General features: G+C 42.4%; 1 protein-coding gene across 4 annotated transcripts in view; it reads right to left on the bottom strand.

Moving 5' to 3' along the window:
- The window catches only part of LOC121279790 (putative phosphoenolpyruvate synthase), a 181,143-nt gene that overhangs the window by 1,113 nt on the left and 164,967 nt on the right, over positions 1-15,063 (bottom strand). For 2 of the 4 annotated variants that reach the window (XM_041191144.1, XM_041191145.1), the window contains 5 exons: positions 11,004-11,095; positions 10,704-10,831; positions 8,483-8,662; positions 6,081-6,155; positions 1,625-1,693 (listed from right to left, as the gene is read on the bottom strand). In XM_041191144.1, the coding sequence (XP_041047078.1) occupies positions 1,635-1,693; positions 6,081-6,155; positions 8,483-8,662; positions 10,704-10,831; positions 11,004-11,095 (534 nt within the window). In that variant the 3' untranslated portion in view covers positions 1,625-1,634. Of the gene's footprint in view, positions 1-1,564; positions 1,694-6,080; positions 6,156-8,482; positions 8,663-10,703; positions 10,832-11,003; positions 11,096-15,063 lie in introns of those variants that run through there. The other 2 variants (XR_005943497.1, XR_005943498.1) reach the window with 2 other exon arrangements.

The following is a 15,063-nucleotide window of genomic DNA, read 5'->3' as shown; positions in this document are numbered from 1 at the left end:
GTCTTGAGGAAGGAAGGGAACCAGGCAGTCCTAGAGAAACAGGCAGGTAGTTCAGGAGTCCCCTGGGGTCCCGCTCACAAATCGCTATTCCATTTTGGAGGCTGATGAGGGCCCTGGTTCCTCGAGGGAGTGCAGACAGAGCCAAGATTCTGGCACCACAAGCGGCCTGTCTGTACAGGAGGGGAGGAAGAGGGGAAGAGCAATAGTAGTAGGGGATTCTATAGTTAGGGGAACAGATAGGCGCTTCTGTGGCTGTCAATGTGACTCCAGGATGGTGAGTTGCTTCCCTGGTGCCAGGGTCCAGGGTGTCACTGAATAGCTGCAGGGCATCCTGAAGGGGGAGGATGATAAGGCAGAGGTCATGGTTCATGTTGGTATCAATGACATAGGTAGAAAGAGGGATGAGGTCTTGCATCAAGAATTCAGGGAGTTAGGCAGTAGACTAAAAAGCAAGACCTCTCGGGTTATAATCTGTGGATTACTCCCAGTGCCATGTGCTAGCGAGCTCAGAAATAGAAGAATAGCACAAATGAATACATGGCTTAAGAGTTGGTGGAGGGAGGGTTTCAGATTCTTGGGTCACTGGGACCTGTACAAGCGGGACGGTCTACATCTGAACCAGAACGGGACTAACATCCTTGCGGGCGGGTTTGCTAGTGCTCTTGAGAGGAGTTTAAACTAACTCGACACTGAATGTTAGCAGAATAGGGACACATCATAATACAGTAAAACAATCAAGTCAGAGATAAGCCAGGGAACTACAGGCCAGTGAGTCTCATGTCAGTGGTAGGGAAAATATTGGAGAAAATTCTGAAGGAGAGAATCTATCTCCACTTGGAGAGGCACGGTTTGATCAGGGATGGTCAGCATGGCTTTGTCAGAGGGAGGTCATGCCTAACAAAGTTGATTGAATTTTTTGAGGAGGTGACCAGGTGTGTAGATGAGGGTAGTGTAGTTGATGTAGTTTATATGGATTTCAGCAAAGCTTTTGACAAGGTCCCACATGGGAGACTTATAAAGAAGGCAAATGCACATGGGATACAGGGTAATTTGATAAGGTGGATTTAAAATTGGCTTAGTTGTAGGAGACAGAGGGTAATGACAGAAGGATGCTTTAGTGACTAGAAGCCAGTGTCCAGTGGCGTACCACAGGGATCTGTGCTGGGTCCGCTATTATTCGACATTTATATAAACGACATAGATGACTATGTGGTGGGTAGGATTAGTAAATTTGCAGATGACACAAAGGTTGGCCGGGTGGTTAACAGTGAGGTGAGCACTTGGCACATCATAACATTCAAGGCTATGGGCCAAGTGCTGGTAAATGGGATTAGGTAGGTAGGTCAGGTGTTTCACATGTTGGTGCAGACTTGATGGGCCGAAGGGCCTCTTCTGCACTCTGTGATTCTGTGAAAACATAATCAACTGAAATTTCATCCTTTAAGTGTTGCAATCAGGGCTTTTAAAAATATGTAGTAAATAAATATTATATATTTATATATAAAATAGATACATGTACTATGGTACATCTTCAACTGAAATCAAAGCTGTGGTATTTTTATACTTAATCTAAAACTGCGGCATTATGCACGTGAAGAAAAGGTTGACTTTGACTTAAAAATACATTCATATTTTCAATTTTCTTCAACTTTCTGGAGAAATCCATCTTTCCCATTGAGAATCACTGTATCACCTGTGAACAGTCAAAAAAAAATGCCTGTTTACCAGAACAATATTTTCTTCATTCATTCACATGTTGCGGTCGTCAATGACAAGGCCAACATTTATTGCCCAGCCCAGCTTGCACTTGAGAAGGTGGCAGTGGCCCGCCTTCTTGAATATAACTGAGTAGCATGTTGGCTATTTCAGAAGGCAGTTATCAGTCAGTCATTTACATTGCACTGGGTCTGGAATCACATACGTGCCAGACCAGGTAAGGACAGCAAATTGTCTCCTCTAAAGGACATCAGGTTGCATTTTCATTGCAACAGACATCAGTGCACTTACTCCTTCATGGGCATGTTGGCATTGCTGGCAAAGCTAGCATTTGTTGCCCATCCCTAGCTGCCCTTGAACTGAACACACTTCAGAGGACAGTTAAAAGTCAACCAAATTGCTGTCGGTCTGGAGTCACTTGTAAGCCAGCCAGGTAATGATGTCAGATTTCCTTCCCTAATGGACATTAGTGAATCAGGTGGGTCTTTACAAAAATCAATGACAATTTCATTCCTGAGACTTGCTTTATATTCCAGATTTATTAATTGAATTTAAATTCCAAAAGCTGCCTTGGTGGGGCTTGAACTCATGTCTCCAGAACATTAGCCTGGGCCACTAGCTTACCAGTCCAGTGACATTACATAACACCACCATCATCCCCAGGTTTGAGCACATTTGAACTGCAAATATTTAGAAGATGACTTTATTTCCAGTTGCCAAAATGAAAAGTTTAATTGGTGCCAAAATTCCTGGTGGGCCTACACTCCCAATGAAATATTTGCATTTAATATAGCACCTTTTTATACTATTGAAACATTTCAAAATACTGACTGTTATATACACCGTTAGCTTTGTCTCAGAAGTAGCATTTCCATCTCTGATTCAGACATTTGTGGTTTCAAGTCCCGGGCAGAGACTTAAGAACAGAAGAACATAAGAACTAGGAGCAGGAGTAGGTAATTCAGCCCCTCGAGCCTGCCCCACCATTCAATACGATCATGGCTGATCTCATTTCGGCCTCAACTCCTATTTCCCATAACTTTTCAACCCATTACTAATTAAAAATCTGTCTATCTCCTCCTGAAATTTATTCAGTGTCCCGGCATCCACTGCAGTCTGAGGTAATGAATTCCACAGATTCATGACACTTTGAGAAAAGTAATTCCTCCCCAACTGATTTAAATCTATCACCCCTTAGCCTAATACTATGGCCTCTCATTCTAGAATGCCCCACAAGAGGAAACATCTGCTCCACGTCTGCTTTGTCTATCCCCTTTAGCATCTTACATATCTCAATTAGATCTCCTCTCATCCTTCTAAACTCTAGCAAGTATAGGCCTAAACTGCTCAATCTCTCCTCATAAGACAAGCCCCGCATCTCTGGAATCAATCTCGTGAACCTCCTCTGAACCGCCTCCAATGAAACTACATCCTTCCTCAAGTGAAGGGACCAAAACTGTGCACAGTACTCCAGGTGCGCTCTTACCAATGGCTTGTACAGTGCAACAACACTTCCCTATTTTCATACTCTATTCCTTTAGCAATAAATGCCAAAATTCCATTTGCCTTCCTTATTACCTGCTGTACCTGCATACTAGCTTTCAGTGATTCATGCAGGAGGACACCCAGGTCCCTCTGCACTGAAGCATTCTGAAGTTTCTCTTCATTTAAATAATAAGTCACCTTTTTATTCTTCCAATCAAAATGGATAACCTCACACTTATACACGTTAAACTCCATCTGTCGAATTCTGGTCCATTCACCTAACCTGTCTATTTGTAAGTTTCTTATTACTTCATTACAACTTACTTTCCCACCTATTTTGGTGTCATCTGCATATTTAGCTATTGTACCTTCTATCCCTGAATCCAAGTCATTAATATAGATTGTAAATAGTTGGGGCTCAAGGACCGAACCCTGTGGCACCCCACTAGTTACAGCTTGCCATCCAGAAAACGACCCATTTATCCCAACTCTCTGCTTTTTGTTGGTTAACCAATCCTCTATCCAAGCTAATATTTTATCCCTAACTCAGCGTGATCTTATCTTGTGTATAAACCTTTCGTGCGGCACCTTGTCAAAGGCCTTCTGGACGTCCAGATATACTACATCTACAGAAGCCATTATCCATTTTGCTTGTCACATCTTCAAAGGACTCTAGCAAATTAATCAAACATGATTTACTCTTCATAAAACCATGCTGACTCTGATAGATTGCATTTTAACTTTCCAAATGCCCCATTACTACTTCCTTATTAATGGGTTCCAACAATTTCCCAATGACAGGCATTAAACTAACTGGTGTATAGTTTCCTACTTTCTGCCTCCCCCCTTTTTTAATAAGGGCGTATATCACCATTTTTCCAATCTACTAGAACCTTTCCAGAATCCAGGGAATTTTGGAATATTGTAGCCAATGCATCCACTATCTCCACTGCCACTTCCTTTAAGACCCTGGGATGTAGGCCATCAGGTCCTAGGGGCTTGTCATCCTTTAATACCAATAGTTTGCTCAGTACCTTTTCTCTAGTGATGGTGATTGCTCTAAGTTCCTCCTTCTCTATACCCTCTGCACTACCTGTTATTATTGGGGTGGTACTGGTGTCCTCCACCGTGAAAACTGGGGCAAAATATTGATTAAGTGTCTCTGTCATTTCTGCGTTCCCCACTATTAACTCCCCAGTCTCATCCTCCAAGGGATCAACATTCACTTTAGCTACTCTCTTTTCTTTTATATACTTGTAGAAGCTTTTGCTATCAGTTTTTACATTTTGCGCTATTTTCTTTCATAATTTACCGTTGCTCAGTTTATTATTTTATTAGTAACCCTTTGTTGATCTTTAAAAGTTTCCCAATCTTCCAGCCTGCCACTGGTATGCCTGCAATTTGGTATGCCTTAGTTTTTGCCTTTATGTTATCGTTAACCTCCTTGCTTAGCCATGGATGCCTTTTCCCCCCTCTTACCATCTTTCTTCCTCTTTGGAATATATTTTACTTGAGAGGAATTAAATATCTCTTTAAATATCTGCCACTGTTCATCAACTGTCCTACCTTGTAGTCTTCCTGCCCAGTCCACTAGGGCCAAATCTGGCCCCATGCCTATGGAGTTGCTTTTGTTCAACTCCAGAACACTAGTGTGGGACTCAAGTTCCTCGCTCTCAAACTGAACTTGAAATTCTAGCATGCTATGATCACTCTTCCCTACAGGATCTTTACTATAAGATCATTAATTAATCCCATCTCATTACACAAAACCAAATCCACAATAGCCTGCTCCCTGGTTGGTTCCACAATGTTTTGCTCCAAGAAACAATCTCTGATACACTCTATGAACTCTCCCTCAAGGCTACCCTGGCCAGTTTGATTAGTCCGGTCTATATGCATATTAAAATCACTCATGATTATTGCCGTGCCTTTCTTACGTGCTCCCAGTACTTCCTGGTTTATACTGTGCCCTACTGCTGAACTACTGTTTGGGGACCTATAGATTACTCCCACCAGGGACTTCTTTCCCCTATTTCTTATTTCTATCCAGACTGACTCTACGTCTTACTAATAATATCAGATGGCTGTATTTGAAAAAGAGCTGAAGAGTGCTCCTGGTCTTCTCTCAATTTTTGTCCACAGCCAACATCACACAAATAGATTATCTGGTCTTTGTCACACTGCTGTTTGCAATTTCACTGCTGGGTTTCTCAACATTACAATAGCGAGTACACTTTACAATTACTTGCATTGGCTGCGATGTCCTGAGGTTGTGAACGTTGCTATAGAAATGCAAGTTCTTTCCTTTCACATTACACAACTTGCAAAATGCAGACATATTCCCCAGAGACTGAATTTAAATTTGAATGTTATACTAGTGCAGAGCGAGCTCTATTGCTGAGAACCCACAATATAATGAATTACTTTTGTGCCATATATGATGCATGGCAATGGGCTTGTATAGTTGGAGGGGCCATGGTTGGTGTTGCATTTCTGTACGTTTATTCTTTTGAGGAGACTAAATTGGACAGACCAAGACAAAAAAAAAGGTGATAAGTCAGGCGGCATCAAGCTTGACAGTATCATTTTGCATGATATGGGGAGGTGTGGTGGGTTGAGCAGTCCACATACACAAATTCTTCAAAGTACACTTCATATTCCAGGGGTTGTACAAGGAATAACTTATTTTTCTTGAGCCAATTTTGCTATGCCTTATGCCTGGGGAACTTCCCTGAGTATAGCGAAAAGGAGTGGTGACAGATCAATGAGCTTCTAGTCCTTTAATGCTACCTAGGGATTTACTAGGTCCTCAGAAAGGGTGACTTGCAGCTGAAGTAGTTGGAAGAACTGACTTCAAAATGATCTCTTACTGTGCATACCTGACTTGATTAGGCTTGTTGCACCTCTGCAACTCACAATACACGGCAGCCCATACTCTCGAGCAACAACAGCAGCTGTTGAGAAAATAAGGCAAATAAATAATTAGAAATACAAATAACTTAATTTATCCCTCAGTTTCAAATCATCACTGTAAAGTAGCTGCATTGAATTTTGATGATCTTTCTGTGTCCCCATCAATTGGAAATTCAGTACTGAAAATTTAGAAACTCCCAGATTACATGTAGTAAGCTTCCATTCTGAAAAGGAAACAAACTTCAACTTCACAATGCACTATGAGAGACTTTCAAATGAGCATTGCCTTCTAAACTAGTAGAACTATTGCCTTCTAAGATTCCAAGTAAACAGGGCCAATGTCCACATTGCATTTGAAACCAGAGATGACAATCAGATTATCAAAACATGTTCTTTAAAATGTGTTGGCATTTGACATGGCAGCATTTGTTGCTTGTCCCTCGGGACCCGAATGATTATTCAGCCCCCTAACCAACTCATTGTAGACCATGAAGGATATTGGTGAACCAGTTAGAATTTGACAGCAATTTACCAACTTTTATGATTAACTTTCGATATTGGATAAAATTCTGGAATTTGAAATCTCAAGCTCTGAGTTATGAGTCTAGGCTACCAAACGAATAATATAATATGCACCACTTTACTTCCATTATACTAAGTGTACAGTCCTTTTTTTTTTTTACATGTTTTGCCTCCTCCGATGATGTGCCTGCGTCAAACATCTTGTAGAACTTAGACGACAGGGGAATGTACCTAATTGCAAAACTTTACTTTATGTTTCAACTTGACTATCTGCTGGGAAAGATGAAGGAGGATTGATCCTCTGAGTTTCCTTTTTTCCCTCCTGAAAGGAAGCAAGACAGGAGGGGGTTTAAATTAACCAGCCCCGATTTCTCCTCTCACCATCTGCCCATAAACAGAAAGGTGGTTTTGAGTTTGATTCTGCCCTTTTTAAGCAGTGACGCTTTTTCCCAACTCCTTAGTTTTGGTGTGAACCAATTCCTTTTAACAACTCCACAGCAAATTCAAGACAGGGTAAAATTAGAAGGGTGCTTTAGTTTACAGGCACTCAAAATGCGGGAAGAGGGTTCATAACATTCTCTCCTTTTTGCATTCATACAATAAAAGAGGGGCAGTGAAAAGAAAGAGGTACAGGGCAAAGATCACAGAGAAAATAAGAATGATTGTGTCACGTGAGTCCAGAGTCCAGAATCAAAGTCCAATAGTGTAATCTTTCAGAATCTGCAGGTTGAAGACTAATGCTGGATAATTTACATTTCCAGCAGAGATGACTTGCATGATGAGATGGGCCCAATGAGGTGAATTAGTCTTGTAGGCGCTGGTACAGAAGTTCCAGTAAAAACAATGCAGATGGGGGCCAGGTATTCACCTGGCTTGAGCTCTTGTTCTGAGCTGCTTCTTGGTTAATGGAAAAATGGCAGTCTGCTTTGCAGCTCCACAAGGCAGGGTAATCTCCAAACTATTTAGTTAATAAAGTATATTGTTTGCCTTCTGCTGGATCAGGAGAGATTAAAGTTTATATTTATTTTGAATAGATTTATTGCAAAGTTTTGATTTTTTTTTTTTAAAAAGTGAGAACCAATACAAACTATTAGGGCTGACTGAAAAGTCCACACATGTTTTTTAATACTCTTACATTAAATAATGCCTGTCTCTGAGAATAAACTTTAGTTTGCTGGAATGGAAATGATATTTTATTCAAGAAACACATTGCAGACCGAAGGCAGTGTAACTTAAACTTAGAAGGCTTCCTGCCTTTGGAGGTGCATAAGGCAGATGAAGCACATGCCTACATCAGTTTCCATAGCTCGTATTTCCTGGAACAGGTCACTACCCTGATGCCAGGGGCTGGATAGTCTGAGGGGTGCCACTCTGCATCAAGTGTGGCTGACCAGGAGACTCTCCCACTTTTATCGTCCAACATAGCCTTAATGGAAGGATTTACAAGATGGCAATAGACCGGTTTGGCCACATATGAAGACACTAACCATTAAGTCCTTTAACCTCTGGCTCAGAAGTAGGGACCTACTGCACCACAAGACCTCAGTTGAATGTAACTTCCATCGAAAAATTCATACAAAGACTGTTATCAGGATTATAATATTAAAAATGTGTAACAATCATGTAACAAAAACAGACACAAATTCAGAAGGCAACAGGGAAGCATTAAACAGAATGTTAAAAGAAGGGTGAAGTAGAATTAAAATTATATTAAAGTTACAAATCAAAGATTTCTTCAACAACATTCTCTTTCTTATTTCATCTCAGTTGAATGGCAACTCTTCTTCATAGACATTATTATTTCAGGCTTTCATTTACAATAAAAACATTTCTTTACACTTCATACCATGTGAAAGCAATCCTCCAAGCTCAGTAACCAGCCCTCCTAGCAGAGGGAAGTATGGGCTCCAGCCAATGTCTGCGCTTTTCATGACTAAAATGTCCCCCTGCTGGATGCAGTCTGCCTCCAAGGTTGTTTTCACAACATACGCTGTTCCTTTCACACTCCCTCGGCTGACTATCATACCTGTAATAAAGGACATTTCAGTCTTTCATATCTTCTGATCTTCCCAATTTAGACAGAAACACCTAAAAGAAAACAGGATCCTTCATTGAAATTCAATCCTTCGGACAGAAAGACCCAGAGAGAGATTCCCCTCACCACTAGAAGTGTGGTGGAATGGGGCTTTCAGCCATCAGTCCACCCTGGCCCCGACCCGACTCAAGCCCAATAGAGATGGTTACCTGCGCCATTTAATTCTAACAATCCATAGAATTGGATAGCTATCTCTCTCTTTAGTTCCATTGGGAAGGATTTAAATTCTGCAGCACTCTTGATGCTGTTTGACTAATATGCCAAGGATCAGCTGATGCTGCCAGGAAGTTGTAAAAACAGTGCCAATCTTGGCTGGTACAGACAATTCTGTTCTCCTGTTAGAAATGGGCTGCAGGCCTTCAGCCAACAGTTGACATCTTAATTTCTCCAATATCTTTGAAGGGTTGGGGGTGGTGGTGGTGGGGGAGCCCAGTCTCGAAGTCAAAGTAAGACCTTTTTAGTCTATAGATCCTAGTGAGTGACTAAGTGCATCCCCCCTAGGGAGGGGATCTTCACTCCAGAAGCCTCCAATCTAGCCTCTGCACCCTTACCCTCCTCATTTATAGCACAAGAGTACAATCGATGACCTCATTGCAAAGCAGTACTTTAAATAAAGCTCAGTCAAATTAGTGACTGAATTTCTGAATGATCCTTCAAACTGACAAAGAAATCAATATGTAAGTAAAGCGACACCACATTCCTGTGGCAGGGCACAAAATGGCATCCTTAACTCGGAGATACATTTCTACAGCTCATATCACCATCTGTATAGTGGCTGTAATGATATGGGATGCAAGTTGAAGGGAATGTTTTGGAGGGGTAAGCTGCACCCATTGATCCTATTTATGAGGGGGCTGTGGGGGTTTGGGGGGGGGGGGGGCAGTGGAGGAGACAGGACTGGTGATCAGGCTTGTGGCAAAACTTAAAAGGATTAGTAATTTTTTCAATAAAGGCAGGGAGGTTGAAAGACAGTTGTAGTGCAGATTTTTTTAATCGTGGTTTAGTGCAGTAGCTTTTATGAGTCCACATTCAGCCCCAATGCAGGTGATAAATTCAAAGGAGGATCCAAGCATGAACGCATTATTAAATTTAAGCTGTAAAGGATGTCCTGTGAGGTTCTTTTGGCCATAGGCACAAATCCAAGAAACATTCTTGGTTGAATTATACTTAGCTCATAGGGTGCCAAATCTTACCCTTGAAATTACTTGGAAAGCAGCGCAATAGAAAATGTGACATTGCCCTATTACAGATAATAAACTGTGATGTGCAGTCATGTGTGTGTATTGATAACATGGATAACAATTAGAGTGAAGCCTGCAGGATAATGAAAGTGGTGAAATTGAGGTTAAAAGAAGCCGCCCTGATATAGCACTCACTCGTGCGCATGCACAAAGTTCCCCGTATGCCCTGCTCACCCTCCTCCCCCGTCCGCATAGGCAGCCACTCGTGTTTCACGCTGGGCGGGCCTCAATTGGCCCACCTGTGTGAAATTGAGGTCTGGACCCGATCGCGGGTAGCAGTTAGCGTCCCGCCAACCATAAGATTGGACGGGCAGAGAAAAATTTAAGTTACTTGATACTTTAAAGGCCTTAACAGGCCTTTTAATTGTCGGCGGGCACGCCTGCCGACTGAACTATCGTGCGACTGCGCGTTGATGTTGGGACGCTCGCCCAACATCACCGCATGCCATTTCACTCTCAAGAGGGTCGGGCGCATGCCCGCCCACCCACCCACCCGCCAAGGTGAAAATTCTTCCCTGTATGTTTCAATAAGATCAGCTCTCCATCTTCTAAACTCCAATGGAAACAGGCCCAGCATGTCCAACCTTTCCTCGTATGATACCTGGGATGGGGTGAACCTTTTCTTTAACTGCAAAATCTATATCAAAGCCAACATCAAATTCAAACAAAGGCACTTCAAATTCAACTTCTGCCCAAATAATGCTGCATTTTATCAACGCTAAACTGCTCACCTCTCAGAGTTAGCTCTCTTCCATTTGCCTGACTCTGATATTGGTGTAATGGCACAGGTTTACCGATGTTCATTTCCTTAAACTGAAGGTCCATTTGCTTTCCCAGTAATCTCCGCCGATGCTGGGCTCTGCATTAATGAGATGATAATGTAATAGTTGACTATAAAAAAAGGCATAGACAAGGTTTTCTTTCTTGGAACTAAAACTCTGTTTAAAGATCCACACCAAAAAAAGGTCAAATCCAGCTCAATATATGTAACGACATGTTAGTTAATTTCCCAAATAAGACAGAATTCTCACCTGGTGACCATGGTTGTCGATCTCCGCTGAAGAAGTTCTCCAATTTCTGAATGAGTTAGGAAGAACAGCAAGTCCTCATCAGGTAAATAGCCCTGAAATTTTAAGGAAATAGTTAAACCCCCAGAAGTCTGGATTCTGAGACAACTGGAGCCTTTGATACTGAATTATTTTGTTCGGTAAAGGTACCAAGAAATATGGTGCTAAGGTGAGTAATTGAGGTACAGATCAGCCACAAGTTAATTGAATGGCAAAGCAGGCGCAAGTGGATGAATGGCCCAGTTCTGTTGCCCTGTACTAATAAGTATAATGAATTTTTTGTCTTCACCTGCAAATTGCTTATGAATTAACAACTTGCGCTCTAGGCATGACTAAAACATGCTTATGTTATGCGTTGCATAGTTTTCCTAAGTATTCCCTGGGAGAATAACACCTGCAGCAAATCTATTGGCTTGTCACCAAATCTTAATTCCTGCAATATTGTGCATTGAAGTTGACAATTATAATGCACTATAGCAAGTGTTCATAATGAAATCTTTCTCAATATGTTGCCAAAAGTGGAGGCACTTCTTGATCAACCAAACCACTTTCTTTCAAGAAAGCAGACCGGTAACATGATTCAAATAACTAACTGTACCTAACATGACAAGCCTATGGGCAATGGGTGTAGCTTTGTTGGTCAGTGCACCTCAAATCAGATGGGCAACATAAGATTGTTCAACAATGCTTTTGTTCTTAACAGTGTGATTGTGAGAGCCAACAAAAGCACCAATGATATTTCTGAAGGTGACCTCCAAATTCTTCTCACTATAACAACTTGAGTGTATTTAATGTAATAACATGTCCCACAGTTACTGCCAGGAACAGATCTTCCACGATGGCATAAACAGTCACAGCCACATGGCTAACTTTCAGACCAGTAAGATAAAGGAGGTTGCTGTGTGAGGGAAAGAACTGTCCATATTGCTGCATCTCCAAATGCAGCAGTAACTCTAAAGGCTATCATCATATGTAATGGGCATCTAAGCTGTACATTATTCATCCTGACTTTATTTATGTAAAACAAGCTGATCAAGATTTATGGTCTCTTATGCATTGGGGAGACCAAACACAGACTGGGTGACTCCTTTTTGGACCATATTTGGTCCACGAAGGTGACCCCGAACTTCTAGTTGCCTGTCTATTTAATTCTCTGCCTCAGATCTCCCCTGCTACAGTGTTCTAGTGAAGCTCAACGCAAGCACTTCATCTTTTGACTGAGCACGTCACAGTCTGCTGGGCTCAACACTGAGTTTAATAATTTTAGATCATAACCTCTGCCCCAATTTCGTTTCATGTTTTTTTGTTGGTTTTGCTTTTTCCATCATTTCTTTCTTGTTTCCTTCACTTTACGTTCAAAAGGCAGCTATCCTGCCATTCACACCTCCTCTAGAACCATCTTTTATTTCTTTATTTGTCCCTTTACTACGCCCTTTGGATTTGCACCATCAAACCTTCCATCATTCAATTTTACATGCCCTCCACTCAATCACAGACTGTTCCTTTTGTTCTTCTTCCCAATGTCTCCCCTTTCACTTGCTTAACACCCAATACATTTCATTAGAACTGGGAAAAGTAAGAAATGTCACAGGCCTGAAACGGTGGGCAGGATTTAATCCAGGCAACGGAGGTCTCGCCTGGAGAGCTGGCAAAACCCCCACCTTGCCTCCTTTGGGAAAGGCCTGCCATATTAAGGCAACTCAGGCACTTAATTGGCTAGCGGCGGGGTTTCCACAGGATCAAGGACTCTGCGTGAGGAAATCCCACCCCCGAGAGCTGCCGACCAATCAGAGGCCCGCAGCTATCCATTGCGGGCAACACCAGCAGGAGCAGTGGGTGCTGTCAGCAATTCACCCACTGAGGTCCAGGGTCAGCGAGGAACCCCAAGCAAAAGGAAGTCAGGGCAGAATGGGTATCACAGGGTGGGGATTAACAGCAACAGTAGCAGGGGTGGCTTTCAGCACCCACCCCCCGCCTGATGCCGGGTCCCTCAGCTCAGGCACTGACTGCCTAACAACAATGGACTCCCACTCCCCGCCCCATGGGATCCCACAAGGGTTTTGTTTTTCAGGCTCCCTGAATGGTGAGTTCCCTGCCCATTGCTGGTTGAATACCAGCTGCAGCAGGATGAGGCCCTTAACTAAGTGTTAATTGTCCACTTAAGGGCCTTAACTGAGTGTTAATTGCCAACTTAAGGGCCTCAATTTGCAGTGGGTTGGGATGTCAATCCATGAGCCTTCCCATCTCGGACTTAATTGGGGCAGAGGCAGGAATGTGGCAGGGTCTTCCCCGGCACCTAATGCCCAATTAAATGCTCCCCCGCCTCCAAACTCGTCTTCCGGAGGGTAATAAATTTCACCCGTTATCTCTGTTTTTCTCTCTACAAATGCTACTGATTGTTTTCAGCATTTTCTGTCTTTATTTGCTCGAGTGTTTCTTCTGAAGGCCGTCTTCCCAATAAATGATAAAACTCTTCAGTAACCATTGCTAGTTAACTGGTTTGTTTCCTTTCACAAGTTTCTTGTCTTACATGAGCAATTGAAATAACGGCTTTAGCGATTACAGATTGACCAATATTGTTGAACAATCTTTCCTGGCTGGACAGTAGAAAATGTTTGTTCGTTCAGTTGTGCAATGGCCCATTAGTCATACAGGCATTTATTTTGTCCATTCTCATTTGAACTATATATTCCTGGTTTTGGGAGTAATGCTGATCAGTGCCTTACATTTGTCAAACCTATTGATCCTCACTCCATCTTACCTTCGTAGTTTGTGTTCCTTCTCTTTCAACAAGATCACTTTGTAATGTTGTCTCCACTTTGCAATTACTAGCTTTCTAGATTTAGGGAAAGAATTTTACCCCCATCAGCTATGCGGTCCCTGTGCGGGCGGCAGGGGGGGTGGGGGCAGGTCTGTTAAGTATCTCAATTACTTTTTAAATGGCCTCAATAGGCTGTTAACAGGTCGGCGGGAATACAACTGATTTGGCTGCGCCCCCGCCGACCTGAAAATTGAAATGATGTGGGGTGATGTCAGCAGGTCCGATCGACGTGATCCTGCGTCATTTTACATGTCGGTGAGCATCCTCCCCACCTGCTCGCCGACCGAAAGATCCTGGCCTAGGTGTAGTGTGAATATGTCACAATTCTCTGTGTCCTTTTTGTTTAAAGGTAAATAAAGAATCTTCTGTTAGGGAAGGAAAAGAAAGAGCATGTATTTATTGAGGAGCTCATCTCGGCCCATAAAAATCTTTAAAAATAATTCCTTGGGTTGTCTTCTGAGATGCCTGCAGTGTCCCATTAAAAGGTTCTGTTAGGCCACTCAGTGCCTGTTTTTTTTTTTTTAAATTCATCTATGGGATGTGGGCATTGCTGGCTAGGCCAACATTTATTGCCCATCCCTAGATGCCCTTGACACGATGGTGGTACTAATGGGCAGAGTGTGTGTGGCAGACAGACCATCCATTAATACCTCAAAATTGCAGTGGGTAAATTTCTATGTAAATCACAGATGTCCCATAGGGTTTCACAACCAATGAATTACTTTTGATGGGCCGTCAATTGTTACCACCGAACGGCAATCATTGATGGCATGGTGATCTGCAGCTCTACTTCGCTGCTTGTGTGTTACTTAAATGTTCACACTTTTGGTTCTGCTGTAAGAAACTGGGCAGTTAAGACTTACACAGCCTCTGTCAGGTGGGCATGGAGATGTAGCAGTCCAAAATTGACAGTGCAACACTTAAATGGCCCATCCCAGGTATTGTATTTGTGATTTTTAATGGGGCCTTTGCATGGGCAGCCATGGTGTGTTTCTCTTTCAGTAATATGTTACTCAAGGCTTTACAATGTAAGTAGAAACCTAATGCAATTTTGGAGTTCCAAAGGGCAGATGATCTGCTTTACAGACTCTGCACATTGTACCAGGCATTGAGCAGCCTAACCAGCAGTTGTTAAAGGATCTCCTGCAGGAAAAGAACAGGTAGTTTAATTCAATGATTTTTATGGAGCCCAGAGCTGCATGA

This window comes from Carcharodon carcharias, chromosome 7 (genome assembly GCF_017639515.1).
Source record: "Carcharodon carcharias isolate sCarCar2 chromosome 7, sCarCar2.pri, whole genome shotgun sequence".
Lineage (NCBI taxonomy): Eukaryota > Metazoa > Chordata > Chondrichthyes > Lamniformes > Lamnidae > Carcharodon > Carcharodon carcharias.
Note: the sequence above shows the minus strand (reverse complement) of the source record. Positions and strands in the feature narration are given on the sequence as shown.